This window comes from Ochotona princeps, chromosome 10, assembly GCF_030435755.1.
Source record: "Ochotona princeps isolate mOchPri1 chromosome 10, mOchPri1.hap1, whole genome shotgun sequence".
NCBI lineage: Eukaryota > Metazoa > Chordata > Mammalia > Lagomorpha > Ochotonidae > Ochotona > Ochotona princeps.
In genome coordinates this window covers 43,603,661-43,620,570 of record NC_080841.1, presented here as the reverse complement: position 1 = coordinate 43,620,570, position 16,910 = coordinate 43,603,661, and the positions used below count along the sequence as shown (strand labels likewise).

At 38.6% G+C, this 16,910-nt stretch overlaps 1 protein-coding gene across 9 annotated transcripts in view; it reads left to right on the top strand.

The window, feature by feature from the left end:
* Positions 1–11,624, top strand: part of ARID4B (AT-rich interaction domain 4B) — a 118,080-nt gene extending 106,456 nt beyond the window's left edge. For 7 of the 9 annotated variants that reach the window (XM_058669368.1, XM_058669367.1, XM_004578526.4 and 4 more), the window contains 4 exons: positions 413–526; positions 3,086–3,301; positions 4,871–5,017; positions 9,866–11,624. In XM_058669368.1, coding sequence (XP_058525351.1) covers positions 413–526; positions 3,086–3,301; positions 4,871–5,017; positions 9,866–9,993 — 605 coding nt within the window. In that variant the 3' untranslated portion in view covers positions 9,994–11,624. Of the gene's footprint in view, positions 1–412; positions 527–1,277; positions 1,453–3,085; positions 3,302–4,870; positions 5,018–9,865 lie in introns of those variants that run through there. The other 2 variants (XM_058669371.1, XM_058669372.1) reach the window with 2 other exon arrangements.
* Positions 11,625–16,910: the final 5,286 nt, after the last annotated feature.

Sequence of the window (16,910 nt, the reverse complement as noted above, 5' to 3'; positions counted from 1 at the left end):
CCTATTAATATTTTATATCATTTCAAATTGTATTATAAGGCATTACAGCATTGACTTCTTTAAGCAGTAATTAGATTTTACTGTTTTTTGTGAATATAAATTTCAGCTTTTATTTTCAGCAAATAAGTATTCTTCAATTTCTAAATACATAAACTCCCAGAGCTATGTTGAAAACAATTTTAATTTATACTGATTTTTCTAAGAATGATACACATACTTTCTTTTAAAAAAACCTAATATTTATTACATGTAAGAATTTTGAGAATTCATTAAAATTTTATTTTAATTTCCTTGTTAATTATAAATCTCACAGAGAACATTGGTGTGGAATTGCTTTTTTACAATGTGTAATTAATTTATACCTAGGGTGTGTTTGATTTTATTTTGTTACTTGATTTCTTTCCCATTGTAGCCTGTACAGGTCAAAAAAGAGTTAAAGATGCTCAGGGAGGAGGAAGTTCATCAAAAAAGCAGAAAAGAAGCCATAAAACGACAGTGGTAAACAACAAAAAGAAGGGGAAAGGCAGTAAGTGTGAAACCTCTAGGTTTTGAAGTGTAATAGCCGATAAAAGGATATTCAGAATATGTGATAGATCAATGTTTTGATTTTTTTGCAATGTTTTCATTTTTTTCTTGCTACCTTCAAACTTCACACTAAAATTTTCTGTCCTCTGTATGTAAATTAACTCATCTTCTTCACACTTCCCTTAGCCCTCCTCTTGTTTTTAAAAATAAACTTTTTAAAAGGGAAAGGGATAGTCACACAGTTCTCTGATCCTATAGTAACCTCTGGGACTAAGCAAGTTGGTGTTGTTCTGCAATAGTATTGATTGTTGATGAATGATTGAATAATTCTTGTAAAAATAGTAGTATAATATAAACATGAACTTCATTGCTATCTTTATATTCCACTGTTTTTTCCATTTGCTATTAGATATATATTATACATTTAGTTATGGATTTTTATTACTATGAAATTTGACTGCTTAGTGATTCTTCAAGACAAAGTGATCATAGATAGAAACAATCAAGATAGCTTTAGAATCCTAATTCCAGTAATTCCAGTCTGTATTTATCTTTGGTACTGCAAACTATGTGACCCAAGAGCAGCTACAAGCTAGTATGCTTCCAAGTAAACACTTCACTCTAGCAATGACTCTGTTCATGGACGTACATGAAATATATTATACTATCTATATTTCTCCAGAAGGCTGCACATTGTATCTCTTCTGTAGATAAAGGAAGAAGCGGAAAATATGTAAAGAATTTTTTTTCAGGTGTCCCACACTGACCTCCTGCTGCTCTTCCAGGAGACTCCTGCCACCTCCACTGGCTGACCTTTGCTAGCAGCCGGCTTGGCTGCACTTCAGTGCAGAAAAGGGTTATTCGGCCAGCTCCCGAGGTTCTGCTGAGCCCATATGACTTCCAGGCGGTGAATATGGCATCCCTCGGGCCCCGGGCGGCTGTGCTCAGCAAGGCCATGAAAGCCAGGCGGAGGCAGGCCACTGCATAGAGTGGGACCAAGCCTTGGGTGGCTTAGCTTGGAGCTGCCAGGGGTTTCAAAGAAGCAGTGGCGGGGGCTGGGAGGGAATTTCTGTTATGTGTAAAAAAGTGGTGGAGTTTATTTCCAAAAGAGCTTGGTGGGAAGGAGGTGCTATGTACCTTTACTATTTGTAATACTTTTCAGCCTTTTAAAGCCTTATTAGTCTTTTTTTTTATGGCTATTAAAAGAAGAATCAATATACCATATGCATGTATTGTCCATCAGTTAGTTGGTGTAGCTGATGGATATTTATAATGATAGGATATATTTTTCTTGCATTATGTTATTTTTTGTATTCAAGACTTTACTACTTAAATTACATTTCCCCGCGAGGTCTCATTCAACAAGTCCGTTAATATACCCATACAGTTTAGAGGTTCAGCAGTTGATTATATTCTTCCATTTTAATTATTGAGCTTCTGCCATGGTAAATCAGAATGAACTAACTTTTCTCTGAGAATATTTTATTAAATTTAATTGGTTGCTGATGAAATCTAACATAATACTTTATGTCCAAAAAAAGAGGTGATTTGTGGAAATACTAATCCCATCACTTATTTACATGGTAAGCTGTCAAGGTTAAGTATTTGAATTCTAGTCCTGAATCTGAATTCTACCAAAGGCATATGTAGCTTATTTTTTACACTGGCTACTAAATTGTTCATATATTACTGAATATATTCATCAGAAGGAAACTGAAGTTACCAGGGGAAAAGCAGTGGTTTCTTTTAGTGAGCTATTATTTGTGACACAGGAGTTATATTAGAAGAAATTCATTAGACATGTTAAAATTGTGCATATTCTCAAGGAATTTATTCAATATGATTGAGCATCATGTATGTGGCCAAAAGAAGGAAAATGTTATGTGCAAACTTTTTTTTTTATCTTTTTATTTGAAGTCAGAGTTGCAGAGAGAAAGGGAGAAACAGGTCTTTCATTTATTGGTTCACTCCAGAATGGTTGCAGCTGCTGAGGCTGGGCCAGACTGAAGCCAGGAGCCCAGAATTCCATCTGGGTTTTCCACATTGGTGACAACAGCCCAAGTATGTAGGCCTTCATCCTGAGCTTCTATCCCAGGCACAGGCTTGGGTTGGAAATGAAATCGTGGAGATTCCATCCGGCATTCGCATGGGATGCTGGTGTCCAAAAAGCAATAGCCCAACCCCACACTCTCCAACACTTGCCCCATCTAAAGTTTCAGAATTAAGAAGTTTGCATAGCTTTAAAATTTGCTATATTTTACTTTATATATTAACATTATAGAGTAATAGAAACCTTGAGGTGATTGCTTTGTTTTTGACAGGATATATAATTTGGAAGGTTAGTTGGGTTTTTTAAAATTGTATTATTATTATTGCAGTTTAAACAAGAAAAAGTTTTTTTTTAATCTTTAACTTGGATGTTTGCATTTATGTGTGATTGTCTAGTTTTATAGGTAGATTGTTATACTAGGAAATTCAAATAGTTTTATGTAATTTATTAAAATCTGTCATGGATTCTTTGTTACCTTTTTGTTTATTAATGTTTTTATTTTTCCTTTAGCAAACAGTAGTGACAGTGAAGAACTTTCAGCTGGTGAGAGTATAACTAAAACTCAGCCGGTCAAATCAGTTTCCACTGGAATGAAGTCCCATAGTACCAAATCTCCAGCAAGGACACAGTCTCCAGGAAAGTGTGGAAAGAATGGGGATAAGGATCCTGATCTAAAGGAGAACAGTAACCAACTACCCAAAGTTTACAAGTGGAGTTTTCAAATGTGTAAGTGACTTAAGATTTGACATAATTGCTAACTACTAAAAGTGGGTGATAGGGTCATGAGTTTCTTTATACTTCTCTGTATTCTGTGTATGTGAGGGATCTCTATAACAAAGATAGTTATGTCTTATATAGGACACACTAGGGGCTAGTGCAGTGGGACACAGGCTGATCCTCCACCTGCGGTACCAGCATTATATATAGGCTCTGATTCTAGTCTCCACTGCTCCAGTTCCAGTCCTTCTCCCTGTTTATAGCCTGGGAAGACAACAGAGGATAGCCCAAAAGCTTGGGCCCCTGCACCCTCATGGGAGAGCTGGAAGAAACTCCAGGATCCCAGCTTTAGAACAGTTCATCTCTCTGGCTGTTGGGTCCGTTTGGGGGGTGTGAAATAGTGAATGGAGGATGTCTTACTCTTCTTACCCTTTCTCTCAACATGTATGTGTGTGCATGTCTCAATCTCTGCAACGTTTTCAAGTTAAAAATAAAAAAGACACACTTGAGTTCTTCATTTAGGGAAAAACCTCAGGTATTCTAAGATTATGAAATGTTTTAAACCTTTGACATTTTTCTCCCAGTAACAAAGTCATATGCATTCATGAAAAAACTAAAAAGTAAAGACAACAGAATAGTTTATGAACAGTTTTCACTGAAAAACATAGAAAGTTAACTTTTTTATGTCTTCCTAGTCTTACTTCTAAGTATGATTTGCTTTTCAATTTTATTTTAATACCTATTCATTTGAAAAGAAGGGAGAGAGAGAGACAGAGACAGAAGACCTTTCGTCTACTGATTCACTCTCCAGAAGCCCACAGTAGTGAAAATTAGGCCACGTTGAAACTGGGAGCTATAGAACTAGTCAGGTTTTCCACATGGACAATAAGACTTTCAGAATTTTGTATTAATAGGAAATTGGAATTGAAACTAGAGCTAGGCTAGAACCTGGGCATTCTGAAATAGCATGTGATTGTTCTAAGCAGTCTTAACCACTGTACAAAATGCCTTCCTTAAGTCAGATTTCTTTTAGTGACACATCATAGTGTTACTGTTAATGATTAGAAATCTTACCATACATATTTAGATCATAAGGTCTGATTCTGTACATATTCATCCCTCAAAACATATTGTGTACTTATTATGTGCCAGACTAAGGAAATAACTATTGTGAAGTGTTAGTTCTTTTGCCTTGACTTTATTCCATAACCACACTACGTCCTTGTATATATTTACCACTTTTGTTTTCAAAAATTCGTATTGGATGGGCATTTGGTTAAGATACTAGCTAGGACATCCACATCGCGCATCCAAGTACCTGAATTTGATTCCCGGCTCTTGACTCAAGCTTCCTGCTAATTTAGAGCCTGGGAAGTGGCAGGTGATGGCTGAAGCAGTTGGATTCCTGTACCCCGTGTTGGGACCTGCATTGACTTCCTTATTACCTCTTGGCCACAGCTGGGCCATAGTGGCTATGTGAGAAGTCAACCAGTAGATGGGAGCTCGTTCTGTCTGTACCTCTCTAATTAATTAATTAATTAATTAAAATGCATATTAATTAATGTTTTAAATTCATAGCGGACCTAGAAAACATGACAAGTGCTGAACGCATTACAATACTTCAAGAAAAACTGCAGGAAATCAGAAAACATTATCTGTCATTAAAATCTGAAGTTGCTTCCATTGATCGGAGGAGAAAACGTTTAAAGAAGAAAGAGAGAGAAAGTAAGTATTTTCATCTTATTTTATTTAAGTGTATTTTATCTAAGCATTTGGATTAATATGTGTTTATGTCTGTATGTCAGACAAGTTATTTAATCTCTTTCTGCCTGGGGTCAGAGTTGTGGCATAATGGATTAAGCTCATGCAGTGCCAACATCCCATATGACTGCTGGCTTGTGTCCCAGCTGCCTTATTTCAGTCCAGTTCCCTGATGATGGTCTGAGATAGCAATGTAAGTTGGCCCAAGTGCTTGGGTCCCCGGAACCCATGATGGGGTCCAGGCCCAGCCCCAGCCCTAGCTATTGTAACCATCTAAGGAATAAACCAGCAGATACAAGATTTATTTCTGTTTCTTCCTCACAGTAACTGCCTTTCAAGTAAATAAAATGTCTTTTGCCTTAGTTCCCTTATCTAGAAAATGGAGAGAATTATCTGTAATCATGACACTCACTTCCATAGGGCTTGCAATCTAGCCCCAAATCCAAATAACATTTTTGTTTTGGTTAGTGAAAGGCAGTGATTCCATGGGTTATTTTATTTTTAAATATGCTTTAAAATTTTTTTGGGGGGAAGTCAGATATACAGGGGGAAGGAGAGACAATAAGAGACAGATCTTCTGTGCTGTGCCACTGGCACACGCAAGACAAAGGCGAGGACTTTAGCTGCTAGGCACCAGGCCCTAAATATGCTTTTTAAATGGCCACAAATGGCTGCAACACCCAAGGCTGGATCAGACAAAAGCCAGAAACTAGGAACTCTCATCCAGGGATCCAAGCTGTTGGGCTAACCTGATGCCTACCAAGGTACATTAGTAGAGAGATTGATTGGAAGCAGGGTAGCCAGTAGTTGAACACTGTCCCAAGTAGAAGCTTAACCCAGTCAATAGTACCAGCCCTAGAGCTGGTATTAAACTGGCTGGTAATAAATGTCTGTCTTTAGCAGACACAGTATGGTGTTTCAGGTTAGTTACACGTCATGTAGTGATCAACTTAAGGCATTTATATTGTTTGTAATGAGAATATTGAAAAAACAAATCTTCATTTCTGTTTGGAACTGCATGGGACAGTATTTGGATTGTAACCCTCTGTATCCTGGTTCAACAGGATTTATTTGGCAGTGACTTCTTGCATATTAACCAAATTCTTTCCATACTCATCCCCACCACAGCCTCTGGTAACCACTATTCTTTTCTTTGCCTCGTTGAGCTCAGCTTATTTGAAATGCTACGTATGATTGAAATCATGTAGTATATGTCTTTCTGTTCCTGGGTTTTTTCACATAACACTGTGATCTCCAGATTGATCTGTGTTACTGAAAACTAAAAATTTTTTGTTAGCTGAATAGTTTTCTACTAAATAAATGTGAAAAATATGTGTATATTTTCTTTATCCATTTATATTTTGATACATTTACATTGATTCTACATCTTCATTATTGCAATTCCAGATCTTCACTATTGTGACTAGTCAATATGGTACAAATAAATTTTTGACATACTAATTTCATATCCTTTGCACAGAGACTCACTCGTGGTTCCTAGAGATTATTTTTGTTTTTATGTTTTTACTGTTTTCCATTGTGGTTACAGTGATCTATATTCCTGCCAACACTGTATGAGTTATATTAGGTTACAAATGATCAGGACATTTTGGTTGAGACTTCAGTGACAAGAGGAATTAATCTGTTTAAAATCATGAGGAAAGGAGTTATATTAGTTTACATGGGCTGCCAATAAGAAAATATCACAGAGTGATTTAAATAATGCATATTTAATATTTCATAGTTACAGAAACAAAGTCCAAGATGAAGGTGCCAATAGGTTTAATTTCTTCAGTCCTGTCTTGAGTTACAAGACAACTGCCTTCTCCTTATGTCGTCACATAGCCTGTGTGTAGAGTTCTCTGCTGTCTCTTCTGATCTTTATATCAGTCCCATTGTAGATTAGGATCGTACCCTTATGATCTTAATCAACTCAGCAATCCCAAATATAGTCATATTGGAAATTAAAACTGTAACAGAATTTTAGGAAGACATAATTCAGTTCATAACAAAATTACTAGCCAGAGAACAGTCCTTTTATCAAACCTGGGGTTTTTAAACTTGGCTCTAGTGACGTTTTGTGTCAGATCTTTCTTTGCTGTGGAGAGCTGTATTGTGTGTTGTGGGATGTTTCTCAGCCTCTCTGACCAGTATCCACTAGATGCCAGTGGCACCCACAGTTATGTCTACCAAAAATGTCTTCAGTCATAGCCCAATATCCTCAGGAAAAAGAGAGGCAAAGTCATCACAGGTTGAGAACCATTACTCTGAAATAGAAACACATTTGGTGCCATTTGCACCTGGGAAAGCAGCAGAAAATGGCCCAACTGCTTATTCCCTTGCCACACGTGTACAAGACCCTCATGAAGTTATAAACTCTTGCTTTGGTCTAACCCAGCCCTTGTCTCTTGGCCATTGTGGGAGTGAGCCAGTGGATGGAAGATCTTCCTCTATTTCTCCCTGTAATTCTACCTTTCCAACAAATAAATAAATCTTTTTAAAAAGATTTCTCTGGACAATTAGCATTGCAGATCATTCTTAGTGTATATATCTACATATATACACTAAAAGCAAGAGCTAAGAACAGCACACTAAAATTTGCATTCTTACTCATTGCTAAAAGCGGAAGCAATTATCTTGTAAAACTTTTAAAATATCTATTTGGAGAACAAGGTAATTGCAGTTCCAGCAGTGATCCTTAGGGGAAAATATGTAGCTCAAAAGTTTGTGTTATGTATATAATAATAGTAAGTAGAAATAGTTAAAGTGTATGATTAAATTGGTGAGAAGTAGATATTTAAAATTTTGTTTATGATACACATGATATTACACTTTTTAGTAACAGAAAGCAATTAGAAATTGAATGTTACATTTTATAAATACAATGGGGTACTACTTCACTTGGAAAAGAATGAGATGTGGGCCCAGCGAGGTAACCTAGTGGCTAAAATCCTTGGCTTGCACGCATAGGGATTCCCACATGGACACCAGTTCTAATCCCAGCAACCCTGCTTCCCAACCAGCTCCTTGCTTGTGGCCTGGGAAAGCAGTCAAAGATGGCCCAAATCCTTGGGACCCTGCACCTGTGTGGGAGACCCGGGCTCCTGGCTTCAGATTGGCTCAGCTCCAGGGGTTGGGGCTGCTTGGGAAGTGAACCATCGGATGGAAGATCTTCAGGGAGCTGGATGGGAAGTGGAGCGCTGGGATTAGAACCAGTGCTCCTGTGGGATCCCGGGGTGTTCAAGGCGAGGACTTTAGCTGCTAGGCCACACTGCTGGGCCCAAATAAATAAATCGTAAAAAAAAAAGAATAAGATGTGCATGTATAGAGATGGAACACACTTTTAGACCCAGTATATCATGTTTGCTTCTGCTTATGTTTTTAAATGTACATATTTTAAATTTGAATGTCATATCTCCAGATTTTAGAGATCAAATTCATGTAAAATAGGTGTTACAGATATTTTCTGTAAAGAAAATATAAATAATACGTACTTGTTTTTGTGGGCCAATTTGTAGAAGCTATTCATCCCTTCCTCTATAGCTGTGAACTCTCTCAGTCAGTAGTAGGTGGACACTAGGGCTGTGTCCCAATACAATTTTCTTTACAGAAGAGATGGGCCAGATTTGTTTTTGGCTAATAATTGGCTATCCTAAGAGAGTTTTTAAAAATTAGAAATTACTGGAGTTGTTAGGAAGGTGAATATTGGAGAGTAGGATGGTTGTAAATGAGGGGGAGATTAGATTTTCTAAGTTACTCCACTGGAAAAAAAATCATTTTGTTAAACCTGTGTGTTTAACTACATTGAACACATATTTATAATTATGAAAAAAATTTGTGTGTGTGGGTTTTTTGTTTTGTTTTGTTTTGTTTTTGAGAATTTTCTTTCTTCCTTCCTTTTTTTTTTTTTTTTTTTTAATTGGAAAGATATAGAGAGGAGAGACAGAGAGGAAGATCTTCCATCCAATGGTTCATTCCCCAAGCGGCCGCAGCAATTGGAGTTGAGCCAATCAGAAGCTAGGATCCAGGAGCCTCTTTTAGGTTTCCCATACGGGTGTAGGAACCCAGGGCTTTGGGCCATCCTCCACTGCTTTACCTGGCCACAGGCAGGGAGCTGGTGGGAAGCAGGGCAGCCAGGATTAGAACTGGTGCCCATATGGCATCCCAGCTCATTCAAAGTGAGGACTTTAACTGCCACACTATCACGCTGGGCCTGAGATTTTTTTTAGAGAAAATAACTTGGGTATCATTTGCTTTGGAATTAAAAAGAATGATTTCGTTGAGATGGACTTGTGTTCCAAAATATTTAGCCTTCACCATTCAGATTTATTGGGGAAAGAAAAAGAAAAGAGGCAAAAAGATGCAAGAATTGGGGCAAAGAAATTTTGGGTTATATAATAGATTTTTCCTAATGGATTCAAAGTTCTTTTTGGTATTGTTTCCAAAGGTGTGTAACATATTTTGTTCCCATGTCTTATAAACTGGTCACACATTTTTCTGTATTTAATCCACCCTGAAGCGTTCCCTCATTTGTCCTATCTCAATACTGCGGTAGCTGGCCACTCTCTTAACTGGTCCTGTTGTAAGAGATCCTCAGAAGTTCACAGAAAGTCCATATTGTGGAAAAAAAACTGCATGAACTTTTTTGCACCAAAGTAAGATTATTTCATTCCATTTTACCCTTAAGCTTTTTAAAGTATCCTCATACAACGGGTTTTACTACAGAGGAATGGTATTTTATTTTCCTGAATTGTCAGATGTACTTTCACCAAAAAAAAGTAAGCTCTTGGTTTGGCTTCCTCTTTTCTGTAGGTGCTGCTACGTCTTCATCATCTTCTTCACCTTCATCCAGTTCCATAACAGCTGCTGTTATGCTAACTTTAGCTGAACCGTCAATGTCCAGCACATCACAGAATGGAATGTCAGTTGAGTGCAGGTGACAGCAGGACTTGCTAAAGCACTTTGCACTTAATGGCTGTTGAGGGCCACGTCTTTTTTATATACTGCACAGTGGCACAAAAAAAAAAAATCAGACAAGCACTATTTTATATTTAAAAATTGTTTCTTGACAAGCTGACTTGGCACTTAAGTGCACTTTTTTTATGAAGAAAAAGTACAATGAACTGCTTTTCCTCAAGCAATAATTGTTTCCACCTTGTCTGGAAATTGTGTGTCTGGTAACTTGAAGGCCTTCCACTGTGGCAAATGGAGGCTTTTCACTGCCAGGAAAGACAATACAGTACACTTAGTTAACGGGGTGGGCCAGAACATGGTAAGATAACTTACTGTATATGTATTCCCTTGTATTTTGTTAAAGCTGGAACATTTGATATTTTTCCATTTATTTATGAAAAAATATGAACCTATTTTCATTTGTACAAGCTAATTGTTTTTTAATGCAAGTCACCACAGGGTGGCTTTAATTGTATAAGTCAAGCACATGTAATAAATTCAAAACCTGCAGTCAACAGGATATTAGACATCAATCCTGGTAACCAAATATTATGAAAGATTCTCTTTAAAAAGACTGAATATGTTTACAGGTTTGAATTAGGCTAAAAGGTCTTGCAGTGGCTTTTCACGCCCCTTCAAATTGGAATGGAACTACTGTACTTTGCCATTTTTCTATAAATCAGTATTTTTTTTTAATTTTGATATAATACATTGTGTGAAAAAAGAAAGTGGCTAATAAACTGTATTAAATCTTAAACAATGTATAAAGATTGTACTTAGCCAGTTCAAAGTGTATATTTATTCATAATGAATTATAACAGTTATATTTTTGTGTTTTCTTGTAAATGTTTCTTTTCCTTTAAATACAGATAATTCATTTGTATTGCTTATTTTATTATGAGCTACAACAAAAAGACTTCAGGAACAACTATTAGGATGGTTCAAGGTTGTTGATCTGAACTGTCTCGAAAGGATGGCTGTTTTCAGTATAAATAGCTAATTGGGACAGTAGGCCTATAAAATTAAATGCCTTGTATAAAATTCAGAATGAACGCAAAGTTGTTTTCACTTGTATTGACTTTATGTTGTATGATTCCAATCTCTGTTCTGTTTGGCACTTGTATTTAATTCTTCACCTTTGTAAGACATTTGTATATTGCGGATGTGTTCATTCAAACTATTTAATACCTGGCACTGTTATTATACAGTACTTTACTGTACAGACTGTTTTACTGTTTTAATTGTAGTTCTGTGTACTTTTTTTGGATGGAGCTGGCATGTTTTGTTTGTTTCCTGGCAATTCGACATGTGAGAATTTCAAAGCGTTTTGTTGTAGATGCTAACGTGTCAGAATCCTTTACATTCAACTTTTCTAAGAAAAGCATTTTCAGTCTTGTAGTATGTGCTTACTTACAGTAACTAATTTTGTTGAAAATGGTTTCAAGTTATTCAAATTTGTACAGGACTGTAAAGATTTGTTGACAACAAACTGTTGAAGAAAAAGCTTATAGAATAAAAGCTATAAAGTATATATTAGAATCTGCAACAATGAAGAATTATGTAATATATTGTACAAATGTAAGCAAAGGCTCTGAAATAAAATGCCATAGTTTGTGAATCCTTGATTTTGTTTCTAAAAGATTAAGTAATTTTAAAGCTTCCTTAAGTGATAATTGAGACAAATACACATATCCAGCACGTATTACCCTCGAAGGGTTAATTAACACACAAAAAAGGGAATCTTACAATTTATTAAAATGCAAAATTAATTTATTCGAGGAGGACTTTATTAGTTTAATATCTTTGCATACACGAAATGCTTTTTGCTTGAATCTCCGTGTAAATAGTTTTCTTACGATTTGGAGGTTTATATTTTTTCTTTCACTTGAAACAGTTACCGGAAGCTTTTTTTTTTTTTAAGATTTATTTATTTATTTTATTACAAAGTCAGATATACAGAGAGGAGGAGAGACAGAGAGGAAGATCTTCAGTCCAATGATTCACTCCCCAAATGAGCCCAATGGCCAGTGCTGCGCCGATCCGAAGCCGGGAACCAGGATCCTCTTCCGGGTCTCCCATGCGGCTGCAGGGTCCCAATGCATTGGGCCATCCTCGACTGCTTTCCCAGGCCTCAAGCAGGGAGCTGGATGGGAAGTGGAGCTGCCGGGATTAGAACCGGCACCCATATGGGATCCCGGAGCGTTCAAGGCAAGGACTTTAGCCGCCGGGTCCCGGAAGCTTTTTAACTTTGTATGCCTCTTATGTACTTCGTAGAGTTCGTGGAAGGTGGTAATAAATGTAAGTGCATTTTGGTGCAAAAAAAAAAAATCTTGGAATTACAGTTTTTTTCTTGATATGCATTTTCCAGGAACTCTTTGAAGACCCCGACCCATATAATTTAGTGTAATGTACTCTTGATGCATACAGGAATCAGTGGGCTATAGTTTGTAATGCTTTTTCCCCAGAGAGTCTTATATTTATTTCTCTGGAAAGTGGCAGAAAGAGTGACAGAGAAGACACAGTCCATCTTCTGGGTCACTCCCCAAATGGCTGCAAAAACCTGGGATAGGCCAGACTGAAGCCAGAAACCCTGAACTGGAATCTGTCTCCCAGTTGGTTGACAAAAAGTGCTTCTCCCACCCCCCATCCCACTGAGGTTCATTTATTTATAAAGATTGTAAAAATTGATTTGAAGGGCAGAGTTAAAGAGACAGAGATCTTCCATCTGATGGTTGCAGTAGCCAGAGCTGAGCCAGAGGCTGAATGCCTAGCACTCCATCCAGGTCCCTCCATGGATGGAGGAGGTCCATCTTCCACTACTTTTCCAAGTGTATTAGCAGGACACTGGATCAGAAGTGAAGCAGCCAGATTCCATGTGCCACTCCCATGTTGGATGCTGAATTGTCGGTCTCTCACAGGTTCATTTAGGAGGAAGCTGACCAGAAGAGGTGTAGCTGGGTCATGAACCAGCCACTAGACAAGTACACCTAGGTGCAGGTGTCCTAAACCATGGTTTCAGCTGCTGCGGCACGGTGCCACAGCATCTGCCCCAGACAGTCCCATTTAATTAACCTGGGCTGGATATTTGTTTCATTTTTTTGTGTGTGTAAAGACTCCAGAATAGAAAACCACTGCTTTGGCCAAGCTTTATTATTTATTTATTTTTTTAATTTTTAAAAAATTCATTCGTTTTAAAGGCAAGTTACAGAGAATCAGAAATCAATTTCCATTTGCTGGTCATTCCACATATGGTTGTAATCGCCAGTGCTAAACTAGTACATTTAAGTCCTTAAAACTGATATCCCTTTGGATGGCTCTTAAGTTTTTCGTAGTGAGATTACCTTTTGTTTTTTTCCCTATATTTTCGATCTAATTGAAAATCACTGAGATCTCCCATGTGCCAGTTTGCCCACAACAGGGGTACTGAGCCAGACTGAAGCTAGCAACCCAGCTTGGTCCAGGTCTCCCTCATGGATGGCAGGCTCCCCCCATTCTTAAACCATCCCGATGTGTTAAGCCTCTCTGTGTTTGCATTAGTGGGCAGGTAGAATGCAGAGCCAAGTCAAACTTCAACCTAAGCATTCCCTCTGTCCTGTTTGCCTTCTTACCTCTCTTCTAGTCTCCCCAGATGACTTGAAAATTTTTTTAACATTTATTTTATTTTTATTGGAAAGTCAGATATACAGAGAGTAGGAGAGACAGAGAGGAAGATCTGTCCGATGGTTCACTCCCAAGTGGCTGCAACGGCCGGTGCTGCACCGATCCAAAGCCAGGAGCCAGGAACTTCCTCCAGGTCTCCCATGAGGGTGTAGGTTCCCAAGGCTTTGGGCCATCCTCCACTGATTTCCCAGGTCACAAGCAGGGAGCTGGATGGGAAGTAGAGCTGCAGGGATTAAAATCCGTGCCCATATGGGATCCCGGTGCATTCAAGGCAAGGACTTTAGCTGCTAGGCCACCACACCGGACCCCCCAAATTTTATCTTAGTTTATAGTACATGATAAAATTAAGGCGAAATTGTTAATAACCAAGGTGAGCCTCTTGTCTGTGTACAGCACAAGGCCAAAACCCTAAGGCGATGGTCTTGTGGGTTCAAAGTTCCTCACAAGGTGGCTAAATAAGCAGGAGTAATGCATGAATCTGACCCCGTAACTTGGAGGAGTCTTTGTATGGTTTGATGGAGCTCGTATGGGGTATGCACAAGGCACGTGAGGGAAGTTCTGATTGGAGGGGCTAGGTATCAGGTGAGCCTAGTGCTGGAGTGTTGTAATTAGTTCTCCTATGAAAGTGGGAACATTGAGCAACAACCAAAGAAGGATGCTAAGACTATTATTTCCACATTGTTTTTTCCTGTATCTGAGATAAAGGGAGAAGCCCCACCCAGATTCCCACCCATCCTAGGTCCCCGATGTGGGGCATGCTCTGAGGGTCTTGCTCAAGTGCTTTTGATAGTTCAACATTTATGAATTGCTGCCAATCTTGCCATTCCAAGCACGATGAGGTCGCTGCAGAATCCACTGATGGACATAGTCCACCTTAGAGTCTCCGTTGCCCAGTCTTACCCACTTTTCCTGTATCCCTTGAACCTTGTGTCCTAATTAACTATGTAAAGATTGTCAAAAATAAAGAAAAAAATGCAAAAAAAAAGGATGCTAATAAAGCATAAGATGGGGGAACCTACACCAAGAATCTTTTGAGCATGGGTTCGGGAAAATGAGTAAAGAAGCAGTCTGGTGTGGTGTGTTTATTACAGTGTTTTCCAAACATTTTTTTTTTCCTTGGTGTGAGAACCTTATGGTCAGGGATGGTTAATTTTACCTGGAAAAGAATTCGTGAGGAGCCTGGCACTATAGCTTAGTGGCCAAAGTCCTCGCCTTGCACGTGCCAGGATCCCATATGGGCGCTGGTTTGTGTCCCAGTTGTTCCACTTCCCATCCAGCTCTCTACTTGTGGCCTAGGAAAGCAGTTGAGGACGGCCCAAAGGCTTTGGGACCCTGCACCCATGTGGGAGACTTTGAAGAGGTTCCTGGCTTTGAATTGGCTCATCTCCAGCCATTGAGCCCACTTGGGGATGGAGGATCTTTCTGTATTTCCTTCTCTCTGCAAATCTTTCCATTTAAAAAAAAAATCTTAAGAAATAAAAGAATTCATGAAATACTTAACATTTTCTGTCAAATGAGATGATGAAGAAGACAGAAAAGAGATCTTCCATCCCCTGGTGTACTCCCCAAATAGTCACAACAGCCATGGCTGGGCCAGGCTGAAGCCAAGAATGGAATTCCATCTGAGTATCCCGCACAGGTGGCAGGGACCCATAGAGTTTGCTGGTGTTATACAAGGCAGCGTAATGCTCTGTGTCACAATGCCATCCCTAGAACATAATTATGAGAAGCCAAAATTAGGGCTTAATAATCAAAATCGGGACCAAACACTGGAGTAAACATTTGACAGGGGACTTAAAAGATGATATATGGGTATCTTCTCAGTAAGTTATTGTAGTTTAAAACACACACACACACACACACACACACACACACAAAATAAGGCGGGGCAGGGGTGGGGACGAGGCGCTGCTTCCCATATGGGCACTAATTCAAGTCCTAGCAGCTTCATGTTCCACTTCTGACCAGCCCAGTTCTTGTGGCCATTTCAGGAGTGAACCAGCAGATGGAAGATCTCTGTCTCTCCCCCATCTGTCTCTGAAATTTTTTCCAATTAAAAAAAAAAAAATAAGTTCATGTAAAAAAAATGGCTGCTCCATATGCTTCCCAGTTAAATCCTATTTTACTACCCAAGCTATCAATGCAACAAATAGTCACTGGACACTGTTACAGCATAGAGTGTATATATTGTATTATATATTATATTATATTGTATTATATTTTATATTATATTATATTATATTATATTATATTATATGATAAGATTATATTGTTAGAGTCCAGGCTAAAGCCCCCGGACCTTAGGGTGCAAGCTAGTCAACCCCCAAAGAACGACAAAGAGCCTTGCTGGTAATACAATCAGGAAACAGAGTTTATTGCACCAGCATGCTGGGGTCAGACCACACTTGGGGCACGCAGGCCAGCTAAGCGGGGCTGTTCCATTCCCATACCCATTATCTTTATGGCTCATCCTATTCTCACACCCTTATCTTCCTCCTGTTCCCGGGACTGGAGAAGAATTGTGCCCTTGCCCTCCTGCACCTAAGTTCACAAAGTTGCAAGGCAGCAAAGGACAGATGGCTAAAGCGGAATCCTCCCAAAGTCCAGGCGCCTCCTGGCCTAGCAAAGTAGCAGTTATTTCAGCACAAAGGAATCTCACACTGCCCAACAAAAACATTCCATTCTAGCATTTTTACATACTATCATCCCAACATAGCATTTTATTATTCTAACATTTACCTACACTTGAACAATATAAGGTATATTATAGCCTAATCCTCATGCCTTTAAGTCTATATCAAATTACATTGTAATGCAAACCGTAATCATGAGAAGTACAAGAAGGGTTTCATCAAGATTATATTTCCCCATTGTAAATATCAATTTATAAATAAGATGGTATCTGTGCTGGAGAGGTAAAATTTTCCAAAAAAGGGATAAGGCTATTCCAGAAAAACCGGAATATAGAAGTTAAGTAAAAATAGACTAGAGTGTTCAGACAGGCAGCGAGATGTGTCGCAGAAGGCCGGCTTCGAACACGGGAGTTCTGAGTGCCCAGCAGACACACCGGAGGCAGTAAGAGCCTGTGTGAGGCAGATACTCTCAAATGTGTTTCACCAAAGATGTAGGAAAAGCACAAAGAACTCCCACATGCCGTTCGCACTTCTGAGTTAATGCTTCATTAAATATGCCTCTGGAACCTCATTTATACCCACCGTCGTCTTTGACAACTCAGGAGGTTCCC